Source organism: Marmota flaviventris, chromosome 14 (assembly GCF_047511675.1).
Source record: "Marmota flaviventris isolate mMarFla1 chromosome 14, mMarFla1.hap1, whole genome shotgun sequence".
In the NCBI taxonomy this organism is placed as follows: domain Eukaryota; kingdom Metazoa; phylum Chordata; class Mammalia; order Rodentia; family Sciuridae; genus Marmota; species Marmota flaviventris.
The window spans coordinates 34,589,084-34,612,353 of record NC_092511.1 but is presented as its reverse complement, the minus strand read 5'-3'; the positions used below and the strand labels follow the sequence as shown (position 1 = coordinate 34,612,353).

Here is a 23,270-nt window from a genome sequence, read left to right as displayed (position 1 = left end):
GTTTTGCTATAGCTCCTGTTAGAGTGCTGTAGAGATCAAGATTGCCTGCTGCTGAGCTCTGCATGGTCAGGGCCTTAGGCTGTATTTAGGGCTTGCCAGCTTGTAGGTGTAGTGGTATTCTGTAGGAGCACATACCAGAGAGCAAAGTGTTTGTTTCTGTGGCTTTTATGGCATTGCAAGATCTCAGGGTATCTTTTCTGATTTGGATCCAAATTGGGAATTGCTCTCCAGTGTCTACCTGTGCCTGTGATCTTCCAGGTGCCCTGGTGAGCAGAAGGTTCTTTGGTACTTAGTTTGCTAACTCTTGTACCCTATAGAGTTTTAATATAAGAGACTCTTCCTCTATTAGCTCCTACTCCCTTACCATTCATTACTTGTAGCCTTATATCACATATAAGGCTATGCCTCCTTTCTGGCAAATATTTTGAGAGTTTTTGGAGTGAAGAAGGTATATTGTAGCACATCTGTAAAAGACCTGATTCTTAGATAAGCTATGCAGGGCCTTTAGGGAGCCTCTACATCTCTAATTTGGTAAAAACGCACTTGGTTATAAAGACACTAATGTAAAATTCAGAAAATTTGGTGCCTCACGTGACTTGCTGTAGGTTTTTGCTTATTCTCTCTGGTCTGGCTTGCATGTTGGTAAACTGGTCATTTGAATAGGTGTTCAAGATTTTTAAAAATGTTAACTAAGTATCCTATATTTAATACATATTTGTGATGACATATCTTTCTAAATATGTCTTTACCACTCACTTGGTTTACTGCCCTTCTTTCTGTGGAGCGTAGGTCTTTACGTTGTGTTTTGATTGATCTAAGATGGTAGAGCAAAGATATTTAGATTTCAAAGTCTATTTATTCTTTTTTTTTTCCCACTAATTGCTTAATAATACCATTCAAGGCCTTACTGAATATATTTTATTTATATTTATTTAAATTTGAGTTTTTGTTTTTTTTTTTAGGAAGTATTGGTGACTGAACCCAGGGGTGCTCTACCACTGAGCTAATCCCTAGCCCTTTTATTTATTCAGAGACAGGGTTTTATTAAGTTGCCCAGGCTGGCTTCAAACCTGTGCTCCTCCTGCCTCAGCTTCCTGAGTTTCTAGAATTACAGGCGTGCACTACTACACCTGGCTGGCCACTATTTTTAAGTTTAGGTCATAGAAAATTAAACATATTGGGCTGGGGATGTGGCTCAAGTGGTAGCGCGCTCGCCTGGCATGCGTGCGGCCCGCGTTCGATCCTCAGCACCACATACAAACAAAGATGTTGTGTCTGCCAAAAACTAAAAAAAAAATAAATATTAAAAAAAAAAAGAAAATTAAACATATCAAATGACAAAGAACTTAAACTGGTAATCAAATCAGCACATTAGATATCTACTATTTTGAAATTATAAGACATCTTTAAATATCTATAATAAGCCTAAAAATTAAGGTTATAAAATTTTTCCCCATGTACTAGACAATTATGGAATAATCCTAGTAGAATCAGAATAGTATTGAGAATTCAACCCCTGATTTCCAGAGTGGTGAGCACATGGCCTGTCAGCTGTTGAATTAGAACTGGGACCCATGACTCCTGTTGTCCATCCAGGGCCTTCCATGACTATTGCAGTGAACCATTCTTTGTTCTGGCTTCTTTAGGATAGACTATGTGAGTGGATATTTATAGGAGATCTAGGTGTGGGAGCTCAGATGCAGATTTCTGAGGCTGATCTGATTACTTAATTTCCCACTTTTATATGTGGAATTTCACAATGAATAACCTCCCTATGGCTTTGTAATTTTCTGCATTGAACTACCTCTACGGGAAAGGGGACGGAGAAGAAGGGCAGCATATAATTTGGCCAGGTAAAACATAAACTGTGAGGAAAAAGATTACATTTTATAGAAACAACAAAGGTGATTTGACTGTAGCCGTAGTGAATTTCTATAGGAAAAAGTACACTTTTGCTGAAGAAAGACTTCAGTTTTAAAAAAATGATAGCTGCTGGGCATGGTGGCACATGCTTGTAATCCCAGCCACTCAAGAGGCTGAGGCAGGAGGATCACAAGTTCAAAGCCAGCCTCAGTAAAAGTGAGGTGCTAAGCAACTCAATGAGATCCTGTCTCTAAATAAAATACAAAATAGGGCTGGGCATGTGCCTCAGTGGTTGAGTGCCTTTGATTTCAATCCCTAGTACCTTAATAAATAAATAAATGAATGATAGCTTGTAGTGTTGAATTTTCCAATTGAAAGCATTTTAAGCATCTTAATCTCTGAACTAATAATAATTATAATCAATTGGTATAAGAAAAACTAACATATTCAGGGAGAAAATAAATTAATCTTCATATTGAGTTAGTTATATGGTAGGCTGTGGTTTTAATTATGTGTTATTCCATCAAATCTTGGAACTCTTCCGTGGCAGTGACTGAGACTGTACTTCATTCTAGGATTCTGAGAAACTGCAAGGCTTATTCCAGGCAGCTCTGGAGCTCAGCACAAGCACGAAACCCTATGACTGCGTAACAGCCTCCTACCTGCTCAGCTTTTTAATCTGGCAGGATGCTCTGCCCTGGTCCCTTTCTGTGGCTACACCCCAGCAGGACGCATGTGGTGATGGAGAAAAATCTGCTGCCGTGGTGGAAAGGAACACATTGATGGGTTTGTATTGAGGAAATGACCTTTTGCTCCGTTTTTTGTTGTTGTAATCAAAACCATTATCTTATTCTCTCACCATTCATTGGTTAGACTATCTCATGGTTAAACATTTACTCATGTTATTTTTTTTTATAATTTTTTAAACATTTATTTTTTAGATGTAGGTGGACACAATACCTTTATTTTATTTTTATGTAGTGCTAAGGCTTGAACCCAGTGCCTCACGCATACTAGGCAAGTGCTCTGCCTCTGAGCCACAACCCCAGCCTTACTTGTGGTTTTTTTATTTAAGAGTTTACCAGCATATAAGTGCCTGCAGTTCCTTTTTTTGTGAATAAACAGTGAACTCAGCTATAATATTTGTTTCTAAACAGAGAATTTTTGTTAAATAAATTGATATACAAATGTCCATTAATAAAGTACTTTTTTAAAAAAATATTTTTTACATGTTGATGAACCTTTATTTTATTCATTTATATATATGCAGTGCTGAGAATCGAACCCAGTGCCTCACACATGCTAGGCAAGCACTCTGCCTCTGAGCCACAACCCCAGCCCTAATAAAGTACTTTTTAAAAGAGGACCTGTTTCTCTATCGAATGTCTACTCTTTTATTCTGCAGAAATTTTACCACATTATAGACAGATCAGCTTCATTATTTCTATACAGAGCAGAGTTCCCTTATCTGTAGGAGTTTATGTTCTGATTGACTGTCGTGCTCCCTTCCCTTTTATATTTTTATATAGCCTGTTCTAAAATCTTGGGTCTGAAATGGGTTAGATCTAGTGGTTTTCAGCAAATATTTGTTTGGGATTTATAGTCTTAATTTTATACTAGTAAATCTTTATTTTGGAATTGTAGTGGGTATATGAATAGATACTTTTTTTTTTTTAGTACCAGGGATTGAACCAGGTTAAGCACTTTAACCACTGAGTCCCCTTTTATATTTCATTAGAGACAGGATCTTTACTGAGTTGCTGAGGCTGAGTTTGAGCTCACCATCCCTCCTGTTTCCGCCTGCTGAGTTGCTGGGATTATAGGCATGGGCCACAGTGCCTGGCTAGATACAAATTTTGCAACCCAGATATAGGTCAGATATAGAAAGAAAGTTGCAAATTATTTTTCTCAAGATGATAAAAAAGGCCATGATGAAACCTGTAGTGGGAGAAAAGTAGGAGGTATAGGTAGTTCAGGTGGGAACATGACCTTTAAGTCCGCAGAGAGATGACAGAATCATAGAAGACGATATTTGCCCACTTTAGTTGCTTCAGGGCTAGGTTCAAAAGGAGACCCTGGTCGGAAGAGGACTGCAATTGGGGTGTGCTGGGGAGCGCATGCGTCACAGAAAGTCTTTTAAGATATTTTATTTTTTAAAATATTTATTTTTTAGTTGTAGTTGGACACAATACCTTTATTTTGTTTTGTTTACTTATTTTTATGTGGTGCTGAGAATCGAACCCAGGGCCCTGCATGTGCTAGGCAAGCGCTCTACCGCTGAGCCACAATCCCAGCCTAAGATATTTTAGAACTTCATTTCAGACATGCAAAGAACACTTGAGTAAATAAGGTTTAAGTAACAGAAATAGAAAAGCTTCATAAATTTTGTTCTCTAGTTAGGTGACGACAGCTTAAGAAGTAGAAGAAGGGCTAGAGGTGAAGCTCAGTGGTAGAGCATGTGCTTAGCCTGCCTAAGGCCAGGTTTGATCTCAGAATAACAAAACAAAACAAAATAACAATAGTAAAAAACCTCCCCAAACAAAATCAAAACAAACAAAAAAACAACTCCTCAGTTTTCTTAGCTGGATGCAGTGACCCATACCTGGGATCCCAGCTTCTCTGGAGGCTGAGGCAGGAGGATCCCTGCCTTGAGCAACATAGGGAGACACCCGTCTCCTAAAAAAAAAAAAAAAAGAAGAAGAAGACTCTTCTTAATTCTACTTAATCTTTCATTTTGTTTTCCTTTTTAATTTTACCACCAATGTATGGTCATAAATTTGGTTTCACATAATTTTGAAAGCATTGTATATGTTGTACAGATTTACCACAATTTATTAATCTATTGTCCTGTTTCAGAGAAGCAACAAATGAGCATAACACATTGGTTGAATCATCATGATAGCAATCTAAGTCTTCATATTTCCCTTAGTACCTAAAATAAAAGTAGAAATACTATATGTATGTTGGGGGTTAGGAGTAGGGACACAAACATTTATTCCTTAACAGACAAATACCTAGAGAAATGAAAACATGCCCAAATAAAAATTGTACAGGAATGTTCATAGCAGAATTATTTATAGTAGCCAAAAAGTAGAAATAATTCACATGTCTATCAACTGATAAATGGATAAATAAAAATGTATGGCCATACAGTGAACTATTATGCATCCATATGAAATAAAGAATGAAGCATCTGTATATGTGGCAGCGTGAACATGGAAAATGTTATGCTAAGTGAAAGATGCCAATTACGGAAGACCTTTTATTGTGTAATTCCACTTATGTGGTATGCCCAGAATAGCAAAATCTATAGGAACAAAAAGTAGGTTATGATTGCTGAGGGCAGAGGAAGGATAGAGGTGCAGAGAGGAAGAAACTGCAAATAGGTAAAGGTCTTTTGGTGGATAAAGAAAATGTTCTAGAATGTGGTATATGCCTATATCTCTGACTATACTAAAAACCATTGACTGTATGCTTTAAATGTGTGAATTGCATGGTGTGTGAAATATGTGTCACCAAAGCTGTTATTAAAAGTTATCTCTTGACCAATTAGCACATGCCACACAGACCTGGGCTTTGATACCCCAGCTAGAGGAGGTTCAGAGTGAATGCATAATGAATCCAGGCAATTAGGGAAGACACTCAGTTCTTTAACTAGTATCTTTAACTAGAAATGGGCAGTGGGCCAGATAACCTTGAAAAATCTCTTTCTGGTTCAAGTATGAAGTTCAGTTGAGTGTTTTTGTGGGAACTGTTTTGCTGTCCATAAATTTATAAATGTGTTTTTTTTTTTAATATTTTTTTTATTTTTAGTTGTACACGTTTATTTATTTTTATATGGTGTTGAGGTTTGAACCCAGGGCCTCGCGCATGCTAGGTGAGCGCTCTACCGCTGAGCCACAACCGCAGCCCTATAAATGTGTTTTAAAATGGGTATTGTTTTCTCTTTGCTTTTTCTAGTTATCAAGTGCTTGATGGAAAATCTTGAGGAAGAGGTAGCTCAAGCTGAAAATTCCTTGCTTCAGGCAGCGGCATCGTTTCCAATGTATGGGCGAGTTCACTGTATAACAGGAGCCCTGCAGAAGTTACCTCTAAAGTAAGAATATCCACAGCTGCCTCTCCTCTCAGAAGCACACTTAGGCCCCAGCTTTCGCCTCTTATCATTGTGTCCTGGGAATGGAATGTAGTCTGCTGCCTTGAAGAGAATAGAAAATTAGACTTATAAATCTGTTTATACTTTTTTGTGTTTCAAGTATTTCATGTATTAACACAATTACATTCTTTAAACTCCTTTTATGTATCAATTTCCATTATTAATATTTGTTTTTTGCTTTTGGTATAAGTGTCCCTAATGTCCTTGTTGCAGCAGCCTGCAGTTGGTGAGTGAGTGGAGACTTTTGGTGGAGAAGCTCCTATCCATGTCCTACAGGCTTTCTGCTGTGGTGTCTCCGGTCATTCAGAGCTCCTCCCCTGAGGGCCTCATCCCCATGGACACTGATTCAGGTCAGCAGACAAAGAGAGCTATAGTGCTGTTGTTTGATTATTATATCATCTGTCTCTCTTCTTTGGTAATCATATCTTTGGAGAGATATAAAAGCTAAGTTGAGAAAATAAGAAAGGCCTATAGAAGAAGATAAATAGTAAATATTTGTTGATTATGAATATATCAGTGAATGAACAATTACTGAAAGGATAGGAGCCAAGCTTAGTGTCTGGGAGGTCCTACTGTGGCATGCATGGGTACTTGAACAAGTCCAAAAAGATTGGCTATTAAAGATGTGCACAAACATAAAGTGTACCTTTAAAATGAAGTAAATTTATATTTCAGGTTAAAGTTTGTGAATGCATTTTGTAATGCAGATGAGAGCCTTTTATTAGGAAGAGTCTGAGTATATTATGAACACATGCTGTCCATACAATGAAATACCTTGGGATGATATTTAAAGTGGCCTGGAGCAGTGTGTTTTACATAGAAAATATTGGCTTTTTAAAAAAATAATAATAAGTTGAATAATATGTTGGTTCATGATGCTAAGACACATTTATTTAGGTTAATGTTTTAGCTTTCTTTCTTTGTACATGAAAAAAAAAGTAGTCTTTTTTTTTTTTTAACTTTTGAAAATTATTTATTTTTATGTGATGCTGGGGATTGAACCCAGTGCCTCACACATGTTAGGTAAGCGTTTTGCCATTGAGCTACAGCCCCGGCCCAAAACATGTAGTCTTATAGCTGATATTTGGATAAGGCAAATACCAGATTATTCTGGATCAAAGGTCTTAAATATTTCAGTTACCTATTGTAGAAAGAGCCTATAGGGTATGCTAAAATTCTTTGTGTAGAGAGTTTTAAAATATCTTTGGCTCACAGACTTTTTAAAAAATTCTGTCTCATCTTTTGATTGTCTTTATTTTTCCTTCTTCTTCCCCATGTTATCTGTCATGCATTCTGAATTTCTTGGAAAAAACCTCCCAAGAACCATAGAATAAATGAACAGGATCCTTGAAATTTTATTCTGATTTTTCCTCATCTTTGTATGGTATCTTTTGGGCTAGTGTTACTTTTTCATGGCTATTGAAGTTTGTTTGGGGCAGAATTTCAGTGAAGAGACAAATGAGCATAACACATTGGTTGTATTTTCATGATAGCAATTAGAATCTTTATATTTTTCTTAATAGCAATTTGAATCTTTATATTTTTCATGATAGCAATTTGAATCTTTATATTTCCAACAGTACCTAAAATATAAGTATAAATAATAGATGTATGGCTAATACCTGTTCTTTGATTTGTTCATCTATTCTGCATGATTACCTGTTGGTATTCAGAGCTTGGGGGCTGAGGTTGTGGCTCAGTGGTGGAGTGCTTGCCTAACATGTGTGAAGTCCTGGGTTGGATTCTCAGCACCACATATAAATAAATAGATAAATAAAATAAAGGTTAATGAACAACTAAAATGTGTATATTAAAAAAAAAAAAACGTCAGAGCTTGGCTAACTTCTTATTACCTAGCCATTCATTTATTCGTTCAGCCCATGTTATTGAACCTTGGCCATGAACCAGTTTCTGTTTTATGCACTGGTACTCCACAGTGTACAAAGTGTTGCATTCATGGAGCTTACTCCTAATCTAGTGAGTGCTCATTGAGTAAAAATGAAATTTAATGTAATACTAGGAGTGTAAACCACACTGAGAAATCAGTATATTATATGATGTATTTAAAGCCAAATATGGAGTCTTCATGATATTCTTATATTATGAAAGACTGTTTGGTTGTTAATTTTAAAGAATTTTTTAACATTTATATTTTTAAATTATATTGCAGATAGGGAAACAACCTCTTAAAATTAATTGAAGTTTATTGGACTTCTTTCACATGATAAGCATCATGTTTGAGATTCTTTTTTTTTTAACCTTTATTTATTTAATTATTTAAAAAATATTTTTAGTTGTACATGGACACAGTATCTTTATTTTGTTTATTTACTTTTATGTGGTGCTGAGGATGGAACCCAGTGCCTCACACAGGGGAGACAAACGCTTTACCACTGAGCCACACCCCAGCACACCTTACCTTTATTTTGCTGAGGATTGAACCTAGCACCTCTTGCATGCTAGGCAAGCGCTCTACTGCTGAGCTACAACCTCAGCCCCATGTTTGAGATTCTTAAGACAACACAGAAGCAATGTAAATGAAATGGCAGCCTTTGTTCTGTGGATGGTTATGGTTGTATTTTTTATCATATCTTCAGCCCAAATTGCCATGTTTTAAAAGTACACTTAAAGGGGGCTGGGGATGTGGCTCAGTGGTAGAGCATTTGCCTAGCATGCACAAGGCCTCAGGTTCAATCCCCAACACTGCACCCCCGCCAAAAAAAAAAGTCTACTTAAATATCATGAAGACTCTATACAAATAATTTTCACATTACCTACTCTGTCTCTTCTAATAGAGGTTATTATCAGGTGTTGAAAATTACACAATTTTTGAGTGCAGGTACCCCCAAGGGAATCTGCATGTGATGTGGAACTGGAGTTTCGTGTCTTTCTTGCAGAGTCAGCAAGCCGCTTACAGGTGATTCTCAAAGAGATTCAGCCACGAGATACTAACGATTACTTCAACCAAGCCAAAATACTGAAAGAATGTGATAGTTTTGATTTGGAGGACTTGAATATCAGTGTGTCAAATATTGATACTTCTGCAGAAATCAAAGGTAACATATGTAAAGTTGATATGTAACCATTGTTTTTTCTTTTTTTTTTTTGGTATGGTACTGGGGATTGTACCTAGGTCCTCATGCATGCCAAGTAACAGCTTTATCTTTTAGTTTTAGTTTCAGCCCCAGGTGATTAAGTAATAGTAAAATATATGGAATGGTTTTTTTATATAATAAATGAAGTCTTTCTTTAAAAAAAAAAAAATTGGTTTTGGAAATGATCTGGTTTTAGGAATGAATTTATAAGACTTTTAAAACCAGAAAGTGATGTGTTCCAGTTCAGCATACAAGGTGGTATAGCAGAAGGCTTTTGAGTGCTAAAATCCTCTTGACAGGCCAGGTGCTGTAAAAGCAGTGTTGCTCTTTGAATCTGAGTGGTGCAGCAGTCATCTCCCTGCAGTGGGGTTCATTGGTATCTGCTGTGCAAGTTCTTAAAGTAGAATAGCCTTTTAATGGAAATAAACTTTAGTACTCATCAAAATGTGAGGTGCTCTGTTTTACTAGGCCTCCAGAATTTCAGTCTCTTCCGCTTGTTTTTATCATTAGTTGTTACTATTGAATTTTCTGTGATACTGTGAAGTCATCAGAAGCAGTAGTTTCTTGATTTATTACATATTCTGCATTCTCCACTAGGTGGCGATATTGTTTTACAAAATTGTCTTTGCAATTATATTTTTGAAATTACAAAAACTATTATTATGTGCTTATTGTAATAGTTTCACACAACATAGAGATAAATACAAATTAAAAATAAACTAAAGCTGATTGTTATTACTTCCTTTTCTACTTTCCTGTTTAGTATATGTTCTTTTATACCTATGGTATGTTATTTATATACATTTGTCATTTAAGTTTAGTGGAATTTTTTTTAGAAAACATGGGATTACAGTATAAATATTATTTTGTTAATTTGTATTTTTAATTTAAAAGTTTATTTTGGATTTTTAAAAATGTCAGTACTAAAACACTCCTAAAGCTAGAATAAGGTAGTAAATCAGGGTAATTGTAGCTTATTGACCATGGGATTTAAATATATCTTGAAGGAGATTTTGTATTTTTCTTTAATTTTTTTTCTTCAGTACTAGAGGTATCAAACCCAGGGGTGCTCTACCATTGTGCTACAACTCCAACCCTTTTTATTTTTATTTGAGACATGGTCTTGCTAAGTTACTGAGCCTCAAATTTATGAGCCTCCTGCCTCAGCCTTCTATATTGCTGGGATTACAGGTGTGCACCAATGCACCTAGCTTTTTCCTTTGATTTTTCCTTTGGATAGGACAAAGGGGAGGGGGGAGAGGGCAAAGGGGTAGGAAAGACAGTGGAATGAGACAGACATCATTACCCTAGGTACATGTATGATTGCATAAATGGTGTAACTCTACTGCATACAAAACTAGAGAAGCAAAAAATTCTGCTCCATTTGTGTACAATGAATCAAAGAGCTTTCTATTGTCATGTATAACTGATTAGAACTAATAAATAAAAAACAAAAGGAAAGAAAAAATAAATATGTAGAAATAGAAGATAAAGTTCTTTTCTACTCAACTGATATAATAGCCATATTTGCCAAAATAAATAAGAAGTGTATTTATTAGTCATTCATATAATACTTTATGGATATTAAAGAGGCAAAGAGAGTTTGTTTCATTAATTTCCAAAAGTTAGACTTAAGTTTTGAAGCAATATTTTGTTTTTTAAAAAATTGATTTTGAAAACAACAAATTAAAAAATACTTAGCATGATTTCTCCTCATGGCACATGCTTGACAAATATTAGATTTTTTTCTCCTGAATAAATAGAACATATAACAAATTGGTTTGTTTAAATGGATTATTCTTGGGGAAATTATGAATAAGCTTGTTCTAAGAAACCTAGGGTGTGAGTAATTGAGTGTCTAGTGTTGCAATAGTTTTTTTTTTTTTTCCCTTAAGGTAAAGAAGGAAAAACATGTGATGTAACTGCTCAGATGGTGCTGGTGTGTTGTTGGAGAAGTATGAAGGAAGTTGCTTTACTTTTAGGCACACTGTGCCAGCTTCTACCTATGCGGTCTATGCTAGAATCTTCTGATAGATTATTAACAGAGGATCAGGTAAGGCTCCAGCAGGTATCATTTTTGGTCAAGATGTAAATCACAAACTTCTATTTATGATCCAACTTTAAAAAAATTTTTGAATTTTTCTTGAATAAAGTTTTACAGCTGTCAACTGAAAAATAGTTCACAATAACTTAGGATTTTAGACCTGTAGTACATTTCAAAACTATGGCATTTTAGGAATATTTTTATATAAGCATAGTTTTTAACCTCACTTTTTACTGCGATATTATTATTTTAATTCTCTTCCTCCATTTAACATACATAAACTTAAATTTTAGTTGAAACTCTCTAGTAAAACTCTCCAAGTCTCTTAAATTTTGCAGAGGAATACAAAGTAACATATTGGTTGATTATGGATCTTATGTTTCCCACTACTTCAATAATAAAGTTGTAGTCACTTTGGTTTTTTTTGGCTGACTTTTATTTTAAGACCACAAAGTTAGTTCACCATCTGGGACTGTTCAAGGGACTTGAGTGCAGTGTTTACAAGAAATTAGTTTACCACAAGCATTTCATTTGGAAATATTTTAGATTTATTAGATTTCTGTTTTTAATTGATTCCCTCTTCCTTTCCATATGGTTTCAACAAATCCATTTCCCACAGTTTTCCAGCAAAGATATATAACACATACTTTCATTTTTAACCTTTTTCAAATAAAGATAATTTTTTCCCCTAGGGTATTACAACATTCAAGAACAAAACAAATATTGTAGTATGCTAATGCTGATTATTTCTATAATCACCACGTGACTCATTCCATGGAAATAATGCTAATATTTTTATTCTCACACTCTGTGGCTCATGTGCTTGCATCTGGTTAACAGCTGGCCTGTGATGTTGCAAGGCCCCAGGAAGGAGAGAGGCAAAGGCGAACAGTATACTGTGGGCAGCATTATGTTCCTTATTCTCCTCCAAATCAAATAGGCGTTAATGTTCTAGAGTTACTTGGAGTGGTTGCTGGTAACTGGCTGTAGCGCCAATGCCAACATCTTTGCTTAGGAATCAGTTATGATTAATGATTACTTCACTGATGTTTACCATCTTGCTATGAAATAAACATGTGCCTTGATTTCTCATCTTCTCTTTCCAAGGACAAGTTAAAACATATATTTTTTGGGGGGTTGTTGGAGTGTATTAAAAATAAATTAAGGGAAACATTTTGTTTCCACTATAACTGAGGCAGACCTGAGAGCTTCCTATGAAAATTATTTTGCCTTGACACCTTTTCTGATGCATCCAAAGTTTTATGCAATGTAAGTGAATTTATGTGTGATAACTATGTAAAGATTCTGAATTAAGATGAAAGAGATGTTTGTAAAAAAACTCACAGACTAACAATAACATAAAAAAAAGATGGGCTCTTAAAAATCACAGAGTACTTCCAATGGTGATTTGCTTGAATAAAACTAGAATTCTGACTTTTTTTTTGGTCAAACCTTAGTTTCCATTCTAATGCCCTGCAGTTTTTCCAGTGCGTTATTCTGTGATAACTGTAGTTTTGAGAAGAAACTAATGGCTTAACAAGGGATCAAAAATATACGTGATAATTGTGTTCTAGCATTGAAATACTTCTCTCTATGGAAAACTTTATTCTTGATCTTGCTGACTGTCTCAGTTTAGGAGTATTTGTTCCATGAAAATCCAAAGTCATCAAGAAATTAGTTACATGACTGCTTTTAAACAAAAAATTTTGCTTCTTTTACTCTCATGTCCTTAATACCTTTAAGAGTTAAAAATATAAATGACAGAGAAGAATGTAATTTACATTGGAATGGCTGGCCACACCTCAGGTATACCTTGCCAAGGGCATAGTTGCCCTGTTGCAGCTAGATCTGCTGTGCCTAGTGGCAAAACTACCAGTTTAAGAGTCAACACCCTAGGTGAATGTGACTCCAACAGACCTGGACACATTGAGGCCGCGACGTGACTTGCAGGCAGAATTCCAGCCTCATGGTGGAGAATGTGAAACCTAGGTTTTATAGTACCAGCAATAACAACTATGGTGGCTTTTACATTAATGAATGGAGGACGCTGTTCCATATAGACTAGCATACTGATTATTCCCTCTATTTTTGAAAAAGTAATATAATTCTATTATAATTTGAAATTTCATGGCTTGAGGCTAGAAGACAGGGAAGATATCTTTTGTAGCCCAGTTTTCTTAAGACCATCTTGATTATATGGCCCTTTGTTAAAGGGGGTGGCCACTTAAATTCCACATATGTGAGTATATCTTATAATAAGGCTAACAGGAAGTAAGATTACAATTTGAGGGCTTTTGTTGCTGTTTGAAGAGAAGAACTGAGGCTTGTTTATAATTCCGAGTTTTCAGTGTTGTAGTCACAAACTATTGGAGCGGAAAGGGTCACAGAGATGATATTCTCCAGCTCCTTTGGACAGGAGGAAGCTGAAACCACTGGATGTTACCTGGTTCTCCCAAGATCACAAAGCTGGTTTGTGGCAGCTCTGGACAGGAACCTGATTCTTCTCCTTCACAGACATGTTCACATGGCACAGTGCTGCCTTTGTTCTGAACTGCTCATTTAATTTTTCTTTAAGTTGAATTTTTTAAAATTTCTAATACTCAAGCAAATATTTGCAAGCAGCAAGGCAGTAAGACAATTTTCTACTGAACGTTTTAACAAATGATCTTTTCCTTAGATCACTTTTTGTGAAGCAGTATGCTCTCACCCGCTGCTCCACGAGGCAAATGTGTTCATTCAGTGCATGTCTGACTTTCCTCCTGCACTGTAATCATGTAATGAAAGGTTCTTTCATAATGTCCCTGTATAAGAGGCAGAGATAAAACCAGCTTTGAGGGATGTAAGTGGAGACCCTTCCAGAGTGGGCAGTACACACAGCCTTATCGCACAGCTTCCTGGATAGTTGGTGTGTGTCTAGGTTTCTAGCTTGATGTTTTGCTGATACAGACTTTTGCTTGATACATTTTCTTGGTCCTCTTTCCATGGGATATCTGATACCTGTTGCCTACTGATTTTTTAAAACAACTTCCTCTACCTGGAGTAGCAATACATTTACATATCTTTTCTTTTATTCCTAAAAAGAAGCTTCTGTGCAAAATTTTCCTTCTTGCTTCCCTCTACTAGTAATTGTTGGCATAGAAATCATATGAATAAAATAATTGCCAACTATTAGAAGAACTTCTACTTTATTTTTTAATATTTATTTTTTAGTTTTAGGTGGATACAATATCTTTAATTTATTTTTATGTGGTGCTGAGAATCGAACTCAGTGCCTCATGCATGCTAGGCAAGCGCGCTACCACTTGAGCCACATCCCCAGCCCAGAAGAACTTCTACTTTAGATTTGTTTATAACTTGCATAATGCACAGGGCTAACTGGGTTGATAAATTCCCTCTGGGTTTTTCATTATGTAGTCCATTTCATTATGTAGACTACAAATGGAGTATACGTTTATTAGCATTTGTAAGTTTAAAAGTTGCCTTTGTATTTTATTTTGCCCAAGATTGATTAGTTTTTAGAATTTGAATTGTGCTGCATGGAAGTTACTTTTTTTTTTTTAATTTATTTTTTAAATTTTGAGACAGGGTCTCACTAAGTTGCATAGGGCCTCTCAAAGTTGTTGAGGCTAGCCTTGAACTTGCAATCTTCCTGCCTCAGCCTCTCAGTTCGCTGGGATTATAGGTATGTGGCATTTTGCCTAGCTGGAAGTTATCATTTTTAAGTTTTGAAATGAAGTTGATCATGAAACCACATCTTTTAGTCAGCTGTTTATTGGCTACCTTACTATATGGGTACGGTGGGGACATAAAAAATAATAATTTGTGGTTCTCTGACCTCAGAGAGCTTAGAAGGATAATAAGGGACATAAGACAAGTTCATTAAAAAAATTCAGACTAAAGGGCAATGGTTAAAATGGCTCAAGATTAAGAATTTGCTAGAAAGCAAAGAATAAACATTCTGGTAAGATATATCTGAACACCAGAAAACTATGGCCTTTGTTGTTGTTATCCAGGAAAACAATGTTTCAGCTTTGAAGAAATCACTGTAGTAGAGAATGTACAGTTGAAAACATTAATTATCTTACTGGAGGATAAACTTTTGTAAAACATCTCATTTAACCAAAATGGAATTTGAAGCTCAACTGTTGACATTCTCAAAGTTATAAGAAGTAACTTTGTCTTGAATTGAGTCTTATTTTTTAAAATACAAAGTAAAGCCTCAAATGGACATTTCTTGATTGCTGCTGTGCCAGGTACTCTACTAAACTCTTATATGCTTAATCTCATTTATTTCTCACAGTCATCCTGTGAAGTAGGTTTTAGTTCACCACCCTCCTGGCTTCAAAGTCTCAGATCTTAACCACTGTATGTGCTCTTGATAAAAGTGTCCCATCTGTACTTAAATCCTCTTGGGTTTATGTATTTATGAATGGAATGAGTCTTGATTTGTCTATTATATTTATTGTATAGGTAAATGGTAAGTTTTAAAAAGTGAGTTTAAATTTGACTTTTGTTGGTGTTATATTCTAGATGAACATTTAGCATCCCTGATTTGTCTGGTGGTGAATTGTAGATGTCTGGAGACAAGCATGTAGCTGTGTTTCCCTATGGCAATTTACATGCTATAAATACAGAAAGCATATTAATTTGCCCACAGAAATAAGTTTATAAAAAGTTAGAAGCAGAATATGCTAAATTAAAAGACAGTCATTTGAATTTAATTTAATTTTATTTTATTTAAAAAAAAATTTTTAAAGTTTTATTTTAGTTGTAGGTGGACGCAATACCTTTTTTTAATTTGTGGTGCTGAGGATCGAACCCAGGGCCCCACACATGTGAGGCAAGCACTCTACCGCTGAGCCCCAGCCCCAGCCCCTTGAATTTAATTTAAAAAAAAAAAAAAAAAAAGAAGAAGGAAATCATTTCCATTTGTTCTGCATTTTTAGGGTAATTATTTTTAAAAAATCCTGAGATGTATTCTATTTATATAAAAATATTTTGCAAATACATCATTTAGAAAGAAGGCATTTATGGATTTTTTTTTTTTTTAAGCCAGGTGCGCTCTACCACTGAACTATTCTCCCTCCCCCCCCTTTTTTTTGTATTTTGAGACAAGGTCTTGCTAAGTTGCTGAGGCTATTCTCAAACTTGAGAGACCCTCCTGCCTCAGCCTCCCGAGTGGCTGTGATTAGAGGTGTGTGCCATTACAGGATTTTATGACTTTAAATAGGAACTCAGTGGCACCTAATGAAAGGCAATTGAGTTGGAGTTTTCAGATAACTTTTTAATTAAAAATTAATTAAAAAATTTTTTTCTTCCTCTATTCTTACTTTTTAAGTGGTTTGAATAAAATTTGTTCTCCAGTCCGACTATCTGCTGGGAGATGTCTGGAGGGCCCTTCTATGTCTGCTCATAGACCACATTGCTCACTACTCCATCCCAGTAGTTGGGTTCATCTCTTCCTTGCATCCCCATCATCCACTGTTTTGTAGCATGAAACCTCTAGGTCATTCATTCAGGTCCGCTAGCCTTAGCCTTGTTTATGTTGTATCCATTTAGATAAAAAGACCTAGCTCAGTGTCTAATAGGTGCTTAGAAAATGTTTATTCATTCATTCTAGCCTCCCAGCCTCTTCTCATGTCAATTATGCCTTTCCATTTTGGTTCACCCAAGTGTGTATATCCTGTTCAAGGTCTGGGCATGAAGCCTTTCTAATTCTAGTGCAGAAGGATCTTTGATTTCTTAGAACTGGGTACCTCTCCACATATTGATTTTTCTCTGCCAATCTGAACTGAAAGCCTACTGAAGACAGACATTTGTTTTTATCTTCTTTATCTACCCCAGCCATTAAGCTGCTAAGCATTTTGCAGAGTTCCAAAGAAGTACTTATTGTCTGATTAACAGTAGTTTTATATATCCTACAAAAGCAAAAAATTCATAATAAGCTTGGTTATTATCTATGTGTGTTTCTTGGGAGATGAAGAGCAGAATAAAATGAGGAAAGACTGTATTTCACCTTTGTCTTTAAAATGTCATTCTGATTTCTGAGGCCAGGATTAACTAAGGCAGAGGTCCAATCTTAAGAAGACTGGTCACCCTACTAAGGTCTTTATTATATGCCTTTTGGTTTAGGTCCCTTTGGAGGAAGTTAGGATAAAGGAAGCAATGAAAGTGGAATTACTGCTTAAGGAGATTGCAAATCATTACTGAGTCTACAAAGAAGCACTTTTCTAATAATATTATGTTTTCCTGAAGTATGTTTTGATATCTGTGACATTTTGGAAAACAGAATTAACTAAGAAAGAAAGAAACTATCTCTATGATTTCCTGTTTTAATTTTCTCTGATTTGAAACACCATAGAAATCTTTTATTTCTCTAATAATAGAAATGGTGGATGTGATAAGTTAGCTAACTGGCGTTTCTTCTGGTGCCCATTTTGTAGGATTAGATATTGAGCTTCAGATCTATTTTGAGGATGGAATTTAGATTTAAGTCTTGAAAATTTTGTTCAAAATATACTCTGCAATTACTGTTTTGAAGATGAAATAAGACCTATTTTGTGGCCTTTAGCCTCATATAATGTGACCTTTAAAAATATTAAAGGAGTAACATTGAGATATGAGGTGAATCATTAGATGTTTATAGGAAAGCTTTAACTGAAGAACATGAAATATTAATCTTTGGGATCTGAAAGTGTTAGAATTTTAAAAATTTAACTTTATACTGCTTTTCTGGATCTTTGTTGGCCTCGTTTCTGAGTCTTCTTTCTCTATTGACATCACTTCTTAGGTCATCATAATCAGGTAATACTATGAGCGTGGATACTTTCCCTCTGTTTAGAACCCTAGAAGGCTTATGTCAAACCAAATTAGATTATAGGTTATGGGCTGGTTCAGAACTTGGCAATTTATTCATTCTAACAGAACAACTTATGAGGTAAGTTCTGTTAAAATCCCTAGAGTGTAGATGAGGAAAGTGAGACGCTGCCTGTGGTCACTTTTTTACTCCTTGTGCCTCCTATCACCTCTGATACATGAAGAACACTAATCTAGTCACTCTGCTGAGATGAAGGCTGTTTCAGGGTAAGCAGATCAAAATATCCTGAGATGACTTGCCTTTCCACTCTACTGAGATCTATGGAGATGTGGATCAAGAGATAGCTGATAACAGCTTTGGTTCTGAGTTTTTTGCAAAACCTGGATTTTCTAAATCCAGTAGCCACCAGATATAATGGTATAAAGCCCAGTCAGACTAATCAGTTTAACATCATAAGAACCAAAGCCACAATCACAACTAATTGTCAGTTGTGTTTTCTTTAAATAATCATTTTAAAATTTGTTTGATTTTACATGGGGAATAAGTGTGTTGGAAAGTGATTGGCTGGCATTCTAGCATATCCCATGATTCTGAATCACAGTGATAACTGTTGATTTTTTTAGGATATCCTTTGTACTAAATCTTGTGTTGCCATTAACAGTGTATCACTGGAAGGCAGTTATTGGGGGTGATTGTTTACTGAGTGTATTGTTTCAGTTTGGAAAGGTGAAAAAATTCTATAGTTGGATGATGTTGAGGGTTTGGTTATACAACATGTTCCTGACATGTACTTAATGCCACTGAATTGTAATTGAAATTAATAACTAATTAATAATTTAATTAACAATTAAAATGGTTAAAATGGTAAGTTTTGTTATGGATATAAGAAAGGGGAAAAAAAACTTTTATAGAAAGCATGATTATTTTATCCAGGCCTACGTATGTGAGTGCTGTTGTTTGGTGTATTTTATATTGGTATTGAATGACAGGAGCACACTGTGAAGTTTGTGACTCTGGCATAGGAAGGCAGTTCTAGTGTGGCACTTAAAGATGGCTGACTCTGGAGTCAGACTGCCTGGTTGTGTGTCCTGGCTCCACCACTTACTTGCCATGTGACCTTGGGTAAGCTACTTACCTTTTCTGGACTTCAGTTTCCCCATTGTGGAGTAGAGATAATAATTGTACTGGGGCTGGGGTTGTGGCTCAGTGGTAGAATGCTTGCCTAGTGTGGGTGAGGCACTGGGTTCAATCCTCAGCATCATATAAAAATAAATAAATAGAAATAAAGGCATTTTGTCCACTAACAACTAAAGAAAATATTTTAAAAAATGTACTTATTTCATGGAATGTGAGGATTAAATGAGATAATAATAAAAAATTCTTAAAACACCATCTGTCACACAGTAAGTATTAAATGGATGGACATCTAGGGGTAGGTTCTAAGTTACATTACTTATATACATATAAATGTAAGCATAAATTGAATATTTGTTTTTATATTTTTTTTTAAAGGTAAAAGAAATAGGAGATTACTTTAAACAACACCTTTTACAGTCCAGGCACAGAGGAGCATTTGAACTGGCTTACACTGGTTTTGTGAAACTAACTGAAATACTAAACAGGTAAAACAAATATCCTTTTGTGTAGGTTTTTAAAAGACTAAACGTATAAACCATGTGCTTGGAGTATAATTTAGTTTTGTCTTTTGATGTTGAAAAGAATAAAGACTTAGTTGGCTACAAAACTCTTGGAAGGAATGGTTTTCTTAGGTCTCATTGTGTGATTTACTGCAGATGATTGAGTGAAATGTCCATACCAAGTTGCTCTCTCATTGAAAGGTGATTTGAAGTCAACTCAAAAGTTTTTGCTAAAAATAGCTTTGAAATTACTATTTCTTTTCATTGAACAAAATGAATGTTTTGTCTGTTTGAAAATTACTTGACATTTGGAATAAAATAAGCCCTGGAGTTTTTTGCATTTGTATGTATTACAGACAGAGAAAGACACTTAAGGATTTTGACTTTTTCTTCATAATTTTGTTTTATAGAAAATTAAAAGGAGCAAAAAGGAGAAAAGATTATTTCACATTACCTAGAAAAATACTTAGGCATATTTCATATGTTTAACCAAATGTGTATTTTTGACATAGGTGTTGGTAGTTTCATTCATTCATATAATAGATTTCCTCCAAAGAGCTTGTGAGGAAACCTTAAATTACTTAATGACTAAGTGTTCATGGCAAGTGTTCTCTAAATAAAAGGTAGTATTTTCCAGGAAAACATTTCTTTTGCCTGGAAACTTTTTGAAATGAAGCAGAGTTCTGCCAGCCTTGTAGCTTCAGCAAACATTTTATTTTGGGCTGTTAAGACATCTACTCCTTGAATATTTTTAAAACTTTTCTTTCACACTCCTGGTGAAAACATTTATAAAACATCTTGGCAGTTATGGGCTGCACAGAATATCTTTAAATAATCCTTTTAAAATGTCCCTGACATTAAACTGCTGATCTTGAAAATATTTTGTTATCTTTTAAACTTTTGTTTCCAGTGTAGATATGACTTATGAATATTTTTTCTCACAATGCAACATTTTCCATTCCTTCAAATCAGTTGACCAATACATATTGAATGTTAGCTGTGTGCTTGGTATTGTGTTTATTTTGGAGAATATACTACTTATTTATAAGACATGGTTTCTGTTAAGAGTTTATGGTTTCATTTGGGAAATAAGCAGGGATGAAGTTCACAATGTTTAAAAAAAGGTGTGCCGTGGGCACCAACTGGTTAGAACAGACACTGGATATAGGCATCCAGCATCTCTCTGTGTGTATGGGGGTGTGCTGCTTGGACAGCAGCCTGGAACGTTAGACCAACACACTTGAATAAGATGAAACTGCCAAATTTTTATATGAAATTGACGTTCTGTTGTAATGGCAGAGAGAGAAAACCATAAGAATAGGCTGGTAGGTCTTCATAGGAGATAGAATTTGTGCTCATGCTTGGGTAAGGTTTGAATGCATAGGAGAAGAAAGCAGGAAAATCGTTCAGAGGCTAGAATCAGCATGGTTTATTGTTAGGTAACTAAGTCTTCTTGTAGTGCTGCTGCTGGGGTTAGTTATTAGCTAGATAGATCGAGGCCAAATTCTTATCAACCTTGAAAGTAAATTTGCTGTGTTAGGGATGGGGAGAGACATCAGTTGTTTTTGATCTGAGTCAGATCATAGTGTCGTAGACAAGAGAAACAATGATGGGATGTAACTTAAGCTCTTAGTTCTTAGTATACCCATTCTGTTAATTGGTAGTGAACTGGTACAAAAGTTAACTTCCTTAGCTTCTTATCTCTTCATCTCTAAAATAAGAAAAAGAATATTTGCCCTCCTGAAAGATCTCTTTGGCTTTGGTTGTATGTAGCAAATAAAATAGATTTTATAAAAACTCTTTGTATTATATAATTTCCTACAAATGTGAGATTCTGTGAGATTTGGTTGTGGGGCTGGTTGTATTAAAGTAGTTTTTGGTTGGAGGTTAGATAGATTGTGATGACAGATTATAGTGAGTCTGGATTCAGTTATAATGATATAGAACCAGGTGATTGGGGCTTCCTTTATGTCAATGGTTGTGAGGGTGGAGACAAAGATGTGACATTTCAGTTAACTTATGACCTCAGGTAGTAATGGTTCCACATGACAGATGGAGTGATTAGAAGAAAACTCTGGACATATTTTATTACATTTTATGAATTTGTGTGCCAGGAATTAGGGCAGGGCTCAACTGGGTTCTCTTCCCCAGGATATTTGCTGAGTTCAATGGGTAGAATTTAGCTGGCAGATAAACTGTTTGGAAGGGATCTAAACACATTTCTTTGATGGGGACAGCTGGAAGATTGGGCCTAATTGGGACTATGTGTGACCTCTCACTCAGCATGGCAGTCTTGATATAACTGAATTCTTATGTGGCAGCAGGCTTTCCCCACAGAGAACAATCCAGGAGAACCAGGCAGAAGCTATCTGGTCTTTTCTGACCTAGCGTTGGAATTCTCACAGCATTTTGGTTATTAGTAAGACTCTAGATGAGGCTGGATTAATTTTCACCTTCTGATAGCAAAGTGGCAAGATCATGTTGTAGAAGAATGTATGGATGAGAGATACTGTGATAGCCATCTTTGAAAAGTGAATCTGCCACATGAACCATTGAATGTGGGTGATGGAGGTCATCAAGGAGTGATTGCTTCTCTGGTTTTAGTTTCTAGTGACTAGAAAAATGGGATTGATATTGCCTAAATTAAGGAAAAATTGGCTTTGTTCTCAAGGAATGAGGTAATTGGTTTGATAAAGATGAATATGTTTGTTTGGTATGGATCAAGTGTGAGATAATGATGGCATATCCTGGTGGAAATATTTAAGTTACCAGTTGGAAATAGGGAATTAGTTTAACTGATGTAGCAAAAACAGAGATGTAGATTGTGAGTTTTTTTCCATAAGCATTATAGTTAGTAAGATCGAAGTTATTACAGGAAAGCAAAAATGAGAAAAGAAGAGAGGACCAGGTGCAGAGGCTCCTGAACTACTGTGTTGGTATAGTTGAAGACGTTCCAGATATAAGGAATGGAGAGACTAGGGAAGGCCCCTAATCTACTTCAAAGATCTCCCTCATGGCTGTCACTGGTGGCTTGTAACCCACCTGTTATGAATTCTTGGCTGTTGCTTCCAAACCATGTGCTTCTTTCTCCTTTTGGAGACGTTTCAAATCTGCCAAACAGAATGTTTTACATAGAACATCTTTATAGTATGTGTGACTTTCTATTGTTTGGTTTTTATTTTTAAGAGAAAATTTTCTTTTGGACTCCTTTTGAAAGCTTTTTATAAGCTCTTTAGTTATGAAAAATTTGTTGAGGCATATAGCATTTTTCAAACTTGCTAAAAAGAATTCTGGACGTTCATGAAAACCCACAGAAATGGAGGCCAGCTGCTGGCCAGCTCTTGAACTACAGCTGCGTCAAGGAAGGAAGCACTTAAAGAGATTAATGAGTACATACCCAAAGAGGTAAACACGAGCTATGCCATTTAAACTGGTTTTTAATAGGATTTTTCAAAATGTCTTCAAATGTAAACTGATTTCACTGTCATACAGTCATCTAGGAATAAATAATGAGGGGCACTCTTTTTCTGGGAAATTTTTTGAAATAACACTTGTACGCATAAGATACACAAACAATATGTTATGTTAAATTTTTATAATCTGATTTTCTTAATTAGTGATTTCTATTTAGAATTTGAAAAAAAATCATACTTTCTTTGAA

The 23,270-nt window shown here is 35.5% G+C and overlaps 1 protein-coding gene across 1 annotated transcript in view; it reads left to right on the top strand.

The window, feature by feature from the left end:
* Thada (THADA armadillo repeat containing) overlaps positions 1-23,270 on the top strand; it is a 310,445-nt gene that overhangs the window by 33,699 nt on the left and 253,476 nt on the right. Inside the window, exons 17-22 of the mRNA XM_027934275.2 lie at positions 2,439-2,649; positions 5,824-5,959; positions 6,230-6,366; positions 8,914-9,072; positions 11,007-11,164; positions 19,485-19,594. Coding sequence (XP_027790076.2) covers positions 2,439-2,649; positions 5,824-5,959; positions 6,230-6,366; positions 8,914-9,072; positions 11,007-11,164; positions 19,485-19,594 — 911 coding nt within the window. The remainder of the gene's footprint in view (positions 1-2,438; positions 2,650-5,823; positions 5,960-6,229; positions 6,367-8,913; positions 9,073-11,006; positions 11,165-19,484; positions 19,595-23,270) is intronic.